Source organism: Staurois parvus, unplaced genomic scaffold, assembly GCF_062004578.1.
Source record: "Staurois parvus isolate SC_StPar_1 unplaced genomic scaffold, SC_StPar_1.0 ptg001585l, whole genome shotgun sequence".
Taxonomy (NCBI): domain Eukaryota; kingdom Metazoa; phylum Chordata; class Amphibia; order Anura; family Ranidae; genus Staurois; species Staurois parvus.
The window spans coordinates 370,205-385,822 of NW_028319381.1; the positions used below are offsets into that span (position 1 = coordinate 370,205).

Below are 15,618 nucleotides of genomic sequence, written 5' to 3' on the forward strand. Positions count from 1 at the left end.
ATTGTATGATGTATGTAGAATGGGAGGTATGATGTATGTAGGATGGATTGTATGATGTATGTAGGATGGATTGTATGATGTAAGTAGGATGGGATTGTATGATGTATGTAGGATGGATTGTATGATGTATGTAGGATGGATTGTATGATGTATGTAGGATGGATTGTATGATGTATGTAGGATGGATTGTATGATGTATGTAGGATGTGATTGTATGATGTATGTAGGATGGATTGTATGATGTATGTAGGATGGGATTGTATGATGTACGTAGGATGGGATTGTATGATGTAAGTAGGATGGGATTGTATGATGTATGTAGGATGAGATTGTATGATGTACGTAGGATGGATTGTATGATGTACGTAGGATGGATTGTATGATGTACGTAGGATGGGATTGTATGATGTATGTAGGATGGATTGTATGATGTAAGTAGGATGGATTGTATGATGTACGTAGGATGGATTGTATGATGTACGTAGGATGGATTGTATGATGTATGTAGGATGGGATTGTATGATGTATGTAGGATGGATTGTATGATGTATGTAGGATGGATTGTATGATGTATGTAGGATGGATTGTATGATGTAAGTAGGATGGATTGTATGATGTACGTAGGATGGATTGTATGATATATGTAGGATGGATTGTATGATGTATGTAGGATGGGATGTATGATGTATGTAGGATGGATTGTATGATGTAAGTAGGATGGATTGTATGATGTAAGTAGGATGGATTGTATGATGTACGTAGGGTGGGATGTATGATGTACGTAGGATGGGATGTATGATGTATGTAGGATGGGATTGTATGATGTTTGTAGGATGGGATTGTATGATGTATGTAGGATGGATTGTATGATGTATGTAGGGTGGGATGTATGATGTATGTAGGATGGGATGTATGATGTATGTAGGATGGGATTGTATGATGTTTGTAGGATGGGATTGTATGATGTATGTAGGATGGGATTGTATGATGTACGTAGGATGGATTGTATGATGTATGTAGGGTGGGATGTATGATGTATGTAGGATGGGATGTATGATGTATGTAGGATGGGATTGTATGATGTTTGTAGGATGGGATTGTATGATGTATGTAGGATGGGATTGTATGATGTATGTAGGATGGATTGTATGATGTATGTAGGATGGATTGTATGATGTATGTAGGATGGATTGTATGATGTATGTAGGATGGGATTGTATGATGTACGTAGGATGGGATTGTACGATGTATGTAGGATGGGATTGTATGATGTATGTAGGATGGATTGTATGATGTATGTAGGATGGGATTGTATGATGTATGTAGGATGGATTGTACGATGTATGTAGGATGGGATTGTATAATGTATGTAGGATGGATTGTATGATGTATGTAGGATGGATTGTATGATGTATGTAGGATGGGATTGTATGATGTATGGCCAGTTGTAGAAGATGCACGCTTGGATTGTTCGCTCTCTTTCTATTGGTCAGCGACATTTCTGTCACCTCCTTTTACCCAGGGACACGCCCACTTCTTGTGTAGGGGGGCCGTGATTGGACGGCTCCCAATGTTCTTGTGGATTTGTAATGTCTGCTCAACATCGCCTCTACAGGTGACTTTACTAATGACAACCCTGAGACCTCTCCAGAGCTCCATGCTGCACCACCAATGATGAAGGAGCTCAACAGCGCCACACAGGTGACTCTGGGAATCACACGCTAAAAACATGTGAGTTACAGACTGCGGTTACAGCGCCCCCTGTGGGTGACTTTGGGAATCACACGCTATAAACGTGTGAGTTACAGACTGTGGTTACAGCGCCCCCTGCGGGTGACTTTTGGAATCACACGCTATAAACGTGTGAGTTGCAGACTGTGGTTACAGCGCCCCCTGCGGGTGACTCTGGGAATCACACGCTATAAACTTGTGACATGCAGACCGCGGTTACAGCACCCCCTGCGGGTGACTTTGGGAATCACACGCTATAAACGTGTGACATGTAGACCGCGGTTACAGCGCCCCCTGCGGGTGACTTTGGGAATCACAAGCTATAAACGTGTGACTTGCAAACTGCGGTTACAGCGCCCCTGCGGGTGACTTTGGGAATCACACGCTATAAATGTGTGACTTGCAGACTGCGGTTACAGCGCCCCCTGCGGGTGACTTTGGGAATCACACGCTATAAATGTGTGACTTGCAGAATGTGGTTACAGTGCCCCCTGCAGGTGACTTTGGGAATCACATGCTATAAACGTGTGAGTATATCTCGCTGGTTGTTGTTGTGCGTGGTCAATGTCATTAGGCCACACCCACTCTTCAGTGTTGTAGAAACATGCACAAAATCACACATTTCCCGCCATGCACAAAATCACACATTTCCCTTCATACACACAATCACACATATGATATGTGATTTTTTTTATATGTATTCTTCAGATGTTTTTTAACATATAGTTTTACTTATATTTGTAAATAAATCCCAAAAATGTAGATTTGTATTTTTAAAGACATTCTGTATATTTGAAATATATTTATAAAATTTCACTACCCCATTTGCTGAACCATAAAAAAAATTCTGTCCCGCCCATCCACATGTCCCAGCCATCCACATGTCCCGCCCATCCACATGTCCCAGCCATCCACATGTCTCACCCATCCACATGTCCCACCCATCCACATGTCCCTCCTCTCCACATGTCCCACCCATCCACATGTCCCACCCATCCACATGTCCCACCCATCCACATGTCCCACTCATCCACATGTCTCGCCCATCCGCATGTCTCACCCATCCGCATGTCTCACCCATCCGCATGTCTTACCCATCCGCATGTCTTACCCATCCACATGTCCCGCCCATCCACATGCCCCACCCATCCATATATCCCACCCATCCATATATCCCACCCATCAACATGTCCCGCCCATCCACATGTCCCACCCATCCACATATCCCACCCATCCACATGTCCCACCCATCCACATGTCCAACCCATCCACATGTCTCACCCATCCACATGTCCCACCCATCCATATGTCTCACCCATCCACATGTCCCACCCATCCACATGTCCCACCCATCCACATGTCCTACCCATCCACATGTCCTACCCATCCACATGTCCCAGCCATCCACATGTCCCGCCCCATCCACATGTCCCAGCCATCCACATGTCCCAGCCATCCACATGTCCCACTCATCCACATGTCTCACCCATCCACATGTCCCGCCCCATCCACATGTCCCAGCCATCCACATGTCCCACTCATCCACATGTCTCACCCATCCACATGTCCCGCCCCATCCACATGTCCCACCCATCCACATGTCCCAGCCATCCACATGTCCCACTCATCCACATGTCTCGCCCATCCACATGTCTCACCCAAAAATGTAGATTTGTATTTTTAAAGACATTCTGTATATTTGAAATATATTCATAAAATTTCACTACCCCATTTGCTGAACCATAAAAAAAATTCTGTCCCGCCCATCCACATGTCCCAGCCATCCACATGTCCCAGCCATCCACATGTCCCACTCATCCACATGTCTCACCCATCCACATGTCCCACCCATCCACATGTCCCGCCCCATCCACATGTCCTACCCATCCACATGTCCCAGCCATCCACATGTCCCACTCATCCACATGTCTCACCCATCCACATGTCCCACCCATCCACATGTCCCGCCCCATCCACATGTCCCCACCATCCACATGTCCCAGCCATCCACATGTCCCACTCATCCACATGTCTCACCCATCCACATGTCCCGCCCATCCACATGCCCCACCCATCCATATATCCCACCCATCCACATGTCCCGCCCATCCACATGTCCCACCCATCCATATATCCCACCCATCCACATGTCCCACCCATCCACATGTCTCACCCATCCACATGTCCCACCCATCCACATGTCCCGCCCCATCCACATGTCCCAGCCATCCACATGTCCCACTCATCCACATGTCTCGCCCATCCACATGTCCCGCCCATCCACATGCCCCACCCATCCATATATCCCACCCATCCACATGTCCCGCCCATCCACATGTCCCACTCATCCATATATCCCACCCATCCACATGTCCCACCCATCCAAAGGTCCCACCCATCCAAAGGTCCCGCCCATCCACATGTCCCACCCATCCACATGTCCCACCATCCACATGTCCCACCCATCCACATGTCCCAGCCATCCACATGTCCCAGCCATCCACATGTCCCACCCATCCACATGTCCCACCCATCCACATGCTCAGTGACTAAATACTAGCCTGGCCAAATTGCTGCATTACAACTTCTGCCTTTCCATCTGGTGGACTCCGCCCCCTTCCGTGAATTTGCAGAATGTTCTGTACCACAGTGGGAGGTTCTGAAAAGACAATTCTTATCACGTAAGTCCATTCCAGCTCTGTACCATCATGTGGAAGGCAATGTATTGGCCTCGGACAGGGCGGTCAGCAGAAAGGTCCACATTACTGACACGTGGTCCAGCAGGCGTGGTCAGGGACGTTACATATTCTTCACGGCACACTGGGTGACTCTGCTAGCAGCTGGGAAGGATGCAGGACAGGGTTCAGTGCTGGAGCTCGTTCCACCACCACGCCTCCAAAAATCTAGTGGGGATTCTGCCACATGTGTCTGCCCCACCCCCTCCTCTTCCTCTGCCTCTATGGCCTCTTCTGCTGAATTGTCCTCTGAACCAGCAGTGCTCCGTAAGCATTCAAGGGGCTACACAAGCAGTCAGGCTAAGAGATGCCACGTGGTGCTTCAGCTGGTTATCTAGGGGACAGGAGCCACAGCGGGCCAGAGATTCTGTCAGCTCTGCAGGGGCCGGCCCAGAGGTGGTTGACGCCACAGAAGATTGAGCCATGATTGGTTGTGTGTGACTATGGCACCACCCTTCTCTCCGCCCTCCAACAGGGACACTTGACACATGTTCCATGCATGGCACATGTCCTGAATTTGGTGGTGCAGTGTTTCTTGAACAGGTACCCCAGGCTTTCCAGATCTTCTGAGGCAGGCCAGAAAAGTCTGTGGCCATTTCCGGTGGTCATACACGGTCAGTGTTCGTCTGGCTGACATTCAACGGGAATTCAACCTGCCCACCAACCACCTCATTTGTGACATGTCCACCAGGTGGAACCCAACATTGGCAATGCTGCAGCGGCTGCACACACAGCAGAGGACCAACAATGAGTACCTGTGTGAATATGGCACAAGGACAGGCTCAGGGGAGCTTGGCTTCTTTTCACCACACCAGTGGCTGCTGAAAAGGATGCATGCCTGTCCTGTCACCATTTGAGGGGCCACAGGGATGGTGAGCCGTGACAATGCATGCATCAGTGACATTATCCCTCTAGTCTTCCTGCTGGAGCACACGCTGCATGGAATCATGGACAGGGCACTTGAGGCAGAACAACGGGAGGAAGAGGAGGATTTCCTGTCCTCTCAAGGTCCCCTTTATGCAGAAACCATTCCTGAGGGGCCACAAAACACACAGCAGGAGGAGGAAGAGAAGGAGGAGGATTGCAGCACCATGGAAGTAGAGGATCACATACAGCAGTCTTCATGGGGTGGTTTCCAGTCCCCACAACCCCAACCAGGAGTAGTACATGGCTGGGAGGAGGTAGTTCCTGACAATGTCATCCTCAGTGACCCAGAGGACTCAGAATCTCCTGCCTCTTCAACCTTACTCTACATGGGCTCCCTGATTCTGCAAAGCCTGCGTAAGGGCCCGAGGATTCGTGGTATCAAGGAGAGGGATCAGTACTGGTTGGCAACCCCTCTTGATCCACGTTACAAGGGTGAAGTTGCAGAGCTCATCCAGTCTTCACAGAGGGAGCAGAGGATGAAACATCTTGAGGACACCATGAAAAAACATTTGAGTAGAACCTTTCCAGACAATGGGAGGTCACCATTTCCTGGACAACGTGTTTCTGAGGCTTCATTCTGTCAAAGGAAGAGCGGTGGAGAAGGTGGCCGGCTGACTGATGCCTTCAAACAGTTCTTTATTCCTCCGTGCCCAGGGATGTTAGGTTTAAGCACCCATCGGCAGGGTCTGCATCATATGGTGCAGGATTATCTAGGGGCAAGAGCAGACTTGGAGACCTTTCCAACTGAACATCCACTGGGTTACTGGGTCTTGAGGATGGATCACTGGCCAGAACTCGCTCAATATGCCATCCAGCTACTGACCTGTCCTGCACCCAGCGTGCTTTCCGAACGGACATTCAGTGCTGCTGGAGGTTTTGTGGCGGATAAAAGAGTGCGTCTGTCCACAGACTCCGCTGACCAGCTGACATTTATCAACATGAATCAGTCCTGGATCAACAGCAACTATCTTGTCCCTGATGCTGATGTAACTGATTCCATTTGTTAGGGATCTGGGATCCCTTGAAGACTGCCTATGCTGCCTATCCTATTCCTCAGTCCTGATTATGGGCGCTTCCAACTGTTTGGTTTAGGGCCCCACCAACACCCAAGGCACTTATGTTTTTATTTTGTACCGCTTACTCATGCACAAGGGGGGCAGCATCAGGGTGCCCCCCTTATTTAAAGGTGTACCCTGATGCTAATGAGCCCCCTGCCTGCAAACCCCCACAACCAGGGTTTTGGGGAAGAGGCCCTTGTCTCCATGCTGAGGGAATGTGTCCTGGTAAGCCCCAGGGAGGGGAGGGCCACTCGTTCATCCCCACTTTTAGGCCTACCAGGCCTGCGCTCAGATCAAGGGTCTGGTAGGAAGTTAGGAGGGACCCCACACTTTTTCCACCTATTTGTCAGTGGTGGGGTTCTCCTTAGAAGTCCTATCAGGTCTAAAGGACCTGGTTTGGCTTTTAGGGGGAACCCCACGCACTTAAAAAAAAAAGTCACTGTGGGGTCCCTCCTAACCTTCCCACCAGACCTAATGGGTCTGTATGGATTAGGGGGGGCCCCACACATCCTTTTTTTTAAAATAATATAAATATCAGTCGTGGTGCAGCAGGTCCTATACATTGTACAGATGTGCAACTCTGCAGGGAGTTTATGGGGACCCCCCAGGAATGATAATTACATTTTAATTTTTTTTGTTTTTTTACTTTAAGCAATGAAAAATGACGGCCCCTATAAAAACGGTACTTTTTTTTCCTCACTGATTCCTGTCCCTCAGGGCCGTCCCGAGTCCCCATACCACTTCTGGGGCCAATAACTGGCATAAAAGCCTTCAGAATGGACACTTTTCCATTTACAAGTTCCAGTCCCATAGACTTTCATTGAGTTCAAAGTTTGCAGTTGAACTTTCGTCAAGTTGGAATGTTGGACCACGAACCGAACAGGGGGGTGTTGGACCCATCACTACTTATTACATGTCTGTGTCCTTCTGTAGAATAATTCTTCTAGCTACGTGTCTCAGTCCCAGCCTCTCCCTGTGTAGGAATGTACACCTCGCCCCGTGTAGGAGTGTACAGAACGGGTCACCTTGGATACGGAGTGTTAGAGACTTTCCCCGTCATTCTGTCTTCTGCTCTCAGCGATGGCGTCTTCTGATCTGAGGAAGGAGCTGGAATGTTCCGTCTGTCTGAACATTTATACAGATCCTGTAACCCTGAGATGTGGACACAACTTCTGCCGGGACTGTATTGGCCGTGTGTTGGATACACAGGAGGGGTCTGGAGGTTATTCCTGTCCTGAATGCAGAGAAGAGTTCCAGGAGCGTCCTGCACTGAGGAGGAACATAACACTACGTAACATAGTGGAGAACTTCCAGTCTACCCATCCAGAGCAGGAGGAGTCCGGGGTCTTCTGTACTCACTGTATTCACACTCCTGTACCGGCTGTGAAATCCTGTCTGCTGTGTGAAGCTTCTCTGTGTGACAACCACCTGAGAGTCCACAGCAAGTCACCAGAACACGTCCTATGTGACCCCACCACTTCCCTGAAGGACAGGAAATGCTCCGTCCATAAGGAACTACTGAAGTATTACTGCACCGAGGACTCCACCTGTATCTGTGTGTCCTGCAGTTTGGCCGGAGAACATCGGGGACACCAGGTGGAGACTTTGGAGAAGGCCTCTGAGATGAAGAAGAAGAAACTGAGGAATGTTCTGCAGAAACTGATGACAGAGAGAGAGGAGACAGAGAAAAGAGTCCAGAGTCTGCAGGAACGCAGGAGGAAAGTACAAGGAAAAGCAGATGATGAAACCAAGAGAGTCACTGCCCTGTTCAGAGACCTCAGGAGACGTCTGGAAGACCTGGAGAAGAGAGTCCTGAGGGACATCTCCGGGTGGGCAGAGCGGGTCTCCCGTCCCATGTTGGATTATATTCGGGATCTGGAAATAAAGAAGGAGGAGCTGTCCAGGAAGATGAGGGACATTGAGGAGCTGTGTAACATGACGGATCCACTGACTGTCCTACTGGAATCAGACACAGGTGACTTGTGTGATACTGAGGATGGAGATGATGAGGACAGAGAGAGACATGAAAACCTCCTCCATGATGGAGGGGATGGGGATGTGGGGGGGATCTCACACACATTACACACGGGTTTATCTGATATCATGTCTGGGGTCAATGTACAGAAATGTACAGGCACACATGTCTCTCCACATTCTACTACAAAGGGCAAAGGTCCCATCAATGGTCCACCATCCAGGCCAGACCCCCAATCCTCCCCCACTGGAGGACCAAATATTGGGGCTGTACAGCAAACACGGGGGGTGTCGGGGGTTACAGACATATTACTGGATGTGAGGATAGCTGGTAATTATCTACATATATCAGATGACGGGAAAACTGCATCCTGGTCATCATCATCACATCAGAATCGTCCAGAAACACCAGAGAGGTTCCAGAGTCCTCAGGTGATGAGCAGTCAGAGCTTCTCCTCCGGGAGACATTACTGGGACGTGGATGTTGGGGGGGCAGAGTACTGGAGAGTCGGGATGTGTTACCCCAATATAGACAGGAGAGGAGGTCAGTCAGTGATTGGATATAATAAGAAGTCCTGGGGGTTGGAGAAGTTGGGGGGTGATGAGTACTCAGCGATACATGACAGTAAGAAGACCCCATTCCCCGGCGGTGTCTCCAGTACCAGAGTCAGGATAGATCTGGATTATGAGGCCGGGCGGATCTCCTTCTATGATCTGTGTGACCCGATCCGACACCTCCACACCTTCACCACCACCTTCACTCAGCCCCTCCATGCTGGGGTAGGTGTATGGGGAGGGGTAGGTTGTATAAAGATATGTGGGAGGAGCCGGAAGTGAGAGATCCGCCCAGAGACATCACAAGGGGGGTGATCTGATTGGTGATTGGTGCAATACTCAGCCAATAGGGGGAAGGGCAGGAAACAGGAGTGATTTGTGGAGAAAGCTGCAGGTTCCGGGGCTGTCATCTTCATCCTAAACTTCACTTCACTCCCTAGTGTGTCACTGACCAGGAACAAGCATGCAGGAGGTCCGAGTGTTCCGCCTTCACTGGATGCATGCTTGTCACACTTATTTTTGACAGTGGCAATAAAATGACAGTTGAAAAATTGAGGGGGTTTTGACAGATAAAAAGTGCCATTTTTTGTCATTTGAAAATGACAGTTAATTGTGACAGTTGAAAAATGTGTATTTTTTTGGTCATTTAAAAAATGACAGTTATTTTTTTCATTTGAAAATAATACTTATATTTTACAGTGGCAAAAAATGGCAATTGAAAAATTATGGTTTTATTGACAATTTAAAAATGACAGTTATTTTTTGTCATAAAAATCGAGTTTTTTTTTTTTTCTTTACAAACGATTTTTTTGATTAAAAGTAGACAGTAAAACAACAGTACATTTTCAAATAATATTTACAGCAAAAACAAGTCACTTTTGAAAAGTGCAATACAGGAAAGTATATTATAGTAAGAAAGAGAAGAAACAGAAAAGAGTAGATTGCAGGAACATGAAATACGTAGATGATAAGACAGGTTGAATGATACTTCTGTCAGCAGTATATGTCAGTCATTTTTCACTGGAAATGTTGTTAATCGTGTAATAAATGTCTATAATCCCTCCATGACTCCCATTTTTAGCAAATAAGTGCATCTCATCCAGTAGGGTATAACAAATGCATTCCATGAGCATTACGGCATCAATTCTGTGTAGGATGGAGGTCAAGGGTACAACATCAGACCTCCAATGTACGGCAATAGACCATAAAGTGGCAGTACATATAAAATGTATCAATCTCATAATGGCATCAGGGACCCCTGGAATATGAGCCCCCAATAGACAGGTCTGTATAGATAAGCGTATTGGTATACCCGCCAGTGAGGTAGCCACCTCGGATAACCTGCACCAAATCGAAGATATGGACGGGCAATCCCAAAATATACGCACCAAAGTGCCTGTAAGACCACAGCCCCGGAAACATAGAGGGGACGTTTGTGGGAACAATACATGTAGTCTTGATGGGGTGTAATACCATCTGGTTAAAACCTTAAGGGCCGTCTCACGAACAGAAAGAGATCGAGAGCTTTTACATATGTTATCCACCATGGAATCCCAATCCTCATCCGAGAAAGTGATACCACCATCCTCCTCCCATTATTGTCTGTATAAAGGGGGTGTATGAGAAAGACAGAGCAAAGATTGGTGATAAAGATCAAAAATAAGACCCCTTCCCCTGGGACAGTCACGGCTGATACGTTCAAAAAAGGAAATCGGAGAAGATGGGGTAAGGCCAAAGTGTGACTTAAAAAAGTGTCTAATCTGTCGGTAACGATGGTACTCACGAAGGGGAATATCTAAAAACGCGCGCAGCATATCAAAGGTAATGTAAGATCCTCCTCTTTGGAAATCAGATAATCTGATAAGAGATCGATCATACCACCAATGAAACATGTGAGGGGAAGAAAAGGCTGCTGCAAAAGTAGGATCACCAAAAAAATGAGATACCGGGGGGAATAGAAGAGACCAAATTTAATTTAGATTTGTATTTGGACCAAAGTGTCAGTGAATGGGTCACTATGGAGTTATAAAAGGTAAGCGATCGGGGAGAGGTTTTGGACCACAAAATGCCCGGTAAGTAGAATGGGTGTATAGACTGAGATTCAAACTTGATCCATGGGGTCTGAGAGTTAATAGTCGCCCATTGTGATAGTTGTGCAAAATGAGCCGAGAGGTAATATAGCCAAAAATTGGGAAGACCGAGACCTCCAGTCCGTTATGAGTGATACATAATAGATGAGGCAAAACGTGGACATTTATTACCCCAGATAAAATTGTTAATAGTCCGCTGAAAGTGGTTCAAAAACGTTTTTGAGATCGGGACTGGAAGTGCTCTGAAAAGATAAAGTAGTTTAGGCAAAATATTCATTTTAACAGCCGTGACTCTACCCAGCAAGGAAATGGGGTAACCATGCCAGATCTTCAGAAGAGTAGAGAGACGTGACACACATGGTGGATAATTAGCAGGGAACATATTCAAGTATCTGGGGGTGAAATTAATACCTAAATAGGATATCCGGCCTGTGGACCATCAGAATGGGAAAGAACTGCGGAGAGATGCAGAGGTAATCAGGGATATTAACCGGCATAATCACCGATTTGGTAAAGTTAACGGTGAGACCTGACGTTATAGCAAAATCATTGAATACGGCACATAAATTAGGCAATAAAGTCAATGGGTCAGTGAGGAAAAGCTTAACATCATCGGCATACAGGCTTATTCTGAAATGTGAGACTAACAATGGATAGCCAGAGATATCCGGATGTGATCTGATCGCCACTGCCAAAGGTTCCAACACCAGTGGAAATACAAGGGGTGAAAGAGGACAGCCCTGACGGGTACCTCTACCCAATGTAAAGAAGTCAGAGTTACAGCCGGGAAGCCTAATTCTTGTTTTAGGAGAGTCGTATAGGGCGTGTATACCGGCCAAAAACCCCTCACTGAAGCCCATTTTCCGTAGCAAGGAAAATAAATAGGGCCAGAGAACACTGTCAAAGGCCTTGTTTATGTCCAGACTCATCAACAGAACCTCTTTAGAATGTAAATTGGCGTCTTGAATAACATTTAGGGTGAGATGAATGTTGTCAGTAATGAATCTGTCAGGAATAAAACCCGATTGGTCTGGAGAGACCAGAGAGGAGATAATAGGGGCCAACCTGTCCGCCAAAATACGGCTAAATATTTTCAGATCGTTATTCATCACTGAGATTGGTCTATAGTTTTGGGGTAGATGGTGGTCTTTCTGTGGTTTGGGTATTAAAGACATTAGCCAACAACATCTCCTCCGGGAACTTACCCCCCTGCAAAACATCATTAAATAAAGTTATCAGATAGGGAGCCAACGTAGAGGTGAAATGTTTATAATAACTAGCGGTGAATCCGTCAGGACCCGGGGCGGTAGAAATTTTTAGCGCGCTAATCGCACAAGTTATTTCCTCCAGATTACAGGGGGCATTAAGAGAGGCAACCTGAGGAGGTGTAAGAGCAGGGAGGGGTATAGAATCCAGCCATGAGTCTAATGGAGGAACAGAGTCTGATGGGGGAGGAGCTAATAGATTAGAATAAAAGTTTTCAAAAATGCCCAAAACTTCCTGAGGTAGAGATGAGATAGCGCCCGAGGTGGTGTGTAACTTATAGACATGTGGGGGGCGCAGAGAGTAGTTCAATTTCGTTGCAAACATAGTGAATGCTGAGTTGCTATGTAACAAGAACGAGGCCTTCGACCAGCGGAGGGTTTTTTCAGTCTTTTGGGAAAGCAAAGTATTCAATTCTAAACGCTTTTGGGACAATAACTGTTTATTAAGTAGAGATGGATTAGCAATATGACTTCTATAGTGTGCTTCTAATTCTTGGGTAAGAAGTAGTATTTGTTGCCATCGTTTTCTATTCCTGGATGAGGCCATGGAGATAAGGCAGCCACGTAGGACCGCCTTATGGGCTACCCAGAGTGTGGCTGGAGATATATCAGGAGTGGAGTTAGACTGAAAGTATTCCCGGATAGATGTGACCACCTCTTGGCGAGAGTCAGGATCAGTTATCATGGAGTCATTAAGTCTCCAAGAGGAGGGGGTGGGTGCCAATCCCATACATGTGATAGATAGGGCCATAATATTGTGATCCGACCAGGGGCTCCGGTGGATGCAAGCTGTCCTAGAATTCGCTAGTAAAATGGGGGTACAATAGATATAGTCTAATCTGGCATAAGAGTCATGTGGGTGAGAGTAGAATGAGTAATCCCTGGCTCCCGCATTGTGCGCCCTCCAGGCGTCCACCAACTGGAGGGCATCTAGTTTCTTAGTAAGGGATTTTGGGAAAGCCTGGGACGAGTGCCAGGAGGAGCTCCGGTCCAAAAGAGGGTTTGCTTCCAAGTTAAAATCACCACCCACCAATAGATGGGGGACAAATATCTATCCAGAACATCAAAACATTTAGAGAAAAAGGGAGCTTGTGCCGAATTCGGTGCATAGATATTTGATATTGTAAGTTCTCATACTGATAGGGTGCCTTTGAGAATGATAAATCTACTGTCCGGATCACGATATACATGTTGGACCTCAAAGGGGAGTGAATTATGTAGAAAGATGGCCACTCCCCTACTCTTGGAGGAATGTAAAGTATAATACCCCTGTCTATAGGATCTATGGAAATATGTCGGGTGTTTGGCGGATGCAAAATGTGTTTCCTGTAATAAGATGATTTTAGCCCCCAATCACTTATATTGGAGAAAGGCTGTTTTGCGCTTGTTTGGCGAATTGAAACCCTGGACATCATGTGACATACATTGAATCACCATAGTATACAAAGGTTGCAACTATCAGCATAAAAATACACATTGAAAAGACATCTCCCAGAATTATTTGGCTAGGCATAGGGACCCGTGAGTCCGCATCAGACAGATTTACAGGCAGTGGTACCAGCATAGGGGACATCCAGACCCCAAAATTGTCCACACAACGGCATCAAGCAAACATCATGTACTAAAGCTTTAAATAGAGAAAAAACAGAAAACAATAGGGGTGAAGCTGTGATAGCTCCTGCAATTAAAAGGGTAACTGAGAGACATGGAATTCTAACAAAAACAAAACAAACAAAAAACAAAAAATTCTAACATCAAAGGGCCACATGGGCCCCAAGGGTAACTGAGAGACATGGAATTCTAACAAAAACAAAACAAACAAAAAACAAAAAATTCTAACATCAAAGGGCCACATGGGCCCAAACCCTGTCTCCGTAAAACATGCAAAACGGAGCTGCCACCCCACAATCGGGCAGTGACATCTCCAGCCATGTCAGGTGGCAGGGTGGGGTAACGTGCTCAAGGGTTTTGAGACCATGAATCAATAAGAGGGTCCAAAGACCCTTGTTAAACCTAAACACATCCATTTATCAATGAGAGAGCATATATAGTCTACAGAAACACAGGAACATCATAGCAGTGTCCACAAAAACACACATCCCGAAGATGTAGGAGACGCTAATAAACAAAATCCCTGTGTGTTGGTTCCTATCCCAGTCAAAGGAAATTGAGGACCAGGAACAAGGACCATCAATACAATGAACAATAGGCAGGTGGGCATGGTCCCATCAGCCCAGCTCTTCTCGGGCTCTCCTCCTGTCCCTCCGTGGAGATGGAGTGTGCCAGATGGGAGAAACACGAGGGGTGGAGGGTGGAAGTTGAGGTGATGGGGCGTCTGCCAGGCCCAACTTGGCCAGGATCTCTCTACCTTCGGGAAGGGGTGTGGCTATATATGTGCTCCCATTATATGGGACTATCAACTTAAAAGGGAAGCCCCATTTATAATGGATATGAGCTGAGAAAAGGGCCGTTGTAACCTCCTTCATATTTCTGCGCTTCTCCAACGTAGCCGGAGAAACATCTGCAAAGATTTGTAAAACCGAGCCATGGAAGGAGATCGTTGGGGTATTGTGAGCGGCTCTAAGAATATCTTCTTTAGTCAAGAAATCTTTCATACACAGAACAATGTCCCCAGGCGGTTTATCAGTAGGAGGTTTAGGGCGCAGGGCTCTATGGATGCGATCACAAGCGAAGGACCCGGGGCTGCGATCCGGAAGGAGTGACTTGAATACCTTGGTTATGGTTTGTGAGAGATCCAACACAGACTCCGCTATTCCATTGATTCACAGGTTATTCCTGCGACTGCGTCCTCAACCTGCGCCTGCAATTGTGAAAAGGCTGTTTGTAGATGATCATGATTAGAGATGAGCGAATCGAAGTAGGCGAAGTGGAATTCGTTTCGAATATTAGGAAAATTTCGATTCGCGCCGAATCCGAAAATTAGCAGACTTCGGATGCGCGAATCGAAATTTTTCCAAAAATTGCGGCGACATGTGCGGCGACGGAGCAGGGATCTCTGGGAAGGCGCGCAGACAAGGCGCGCTGACCCATAATGCATTCATTCATGACATGTGATCGCATTAGCCAATCAGCAGCCAGCCAGCCAGCACTGTGTAATGGTGGAGCTATAAATTGCGGCCATCTTACAATTCTCCATTTGCCTCCAGTCATTCAAGAGAGACAGACCTCTCTGTATTAGGGACACAGAACCGTTACTTAGGGACACAGAACCGTTACTTAGGGACACAGAATTGTTAGTCAGGGACAGACACAGAATTGTTAC

General features: G+C 46.8%; 1 protein-coding gene across 1 annotated transcript; it reads left to right on the forward strand.

The window, feature by feature from the left end:
- Positions 1–7,531: 7,531 nt before the first annotated feature.
- Positions 7,532–10,043, forward strand: LOC149435206 (E3 ubiquitin/ISG15 ligase TRIM25-like). The gene has a single exon (XM_089662906.1). It carries the CDS (start codon positions 7,532–7,534, stop codon positions 9,260–9,262), a length of 1,731 nt encoding a protein of 576 aa, XP_089519032.1. The 3' UTR covers positions 9,263–10,043.
- The last annotated feature ends 5,575 nt before the right edge of the window (positions 10,044–15,618 follow it).

Bases quoted from the DNA above. Each gene is read 5' to 3' on its own strand.
- LOC149435206 (XM_089662906.1), top strand. From the start codon at position 7,532: ATGGCGTCTTCTGATCTGAGGAAGGAGCTGGAATGTTCCGTCTGTCTG.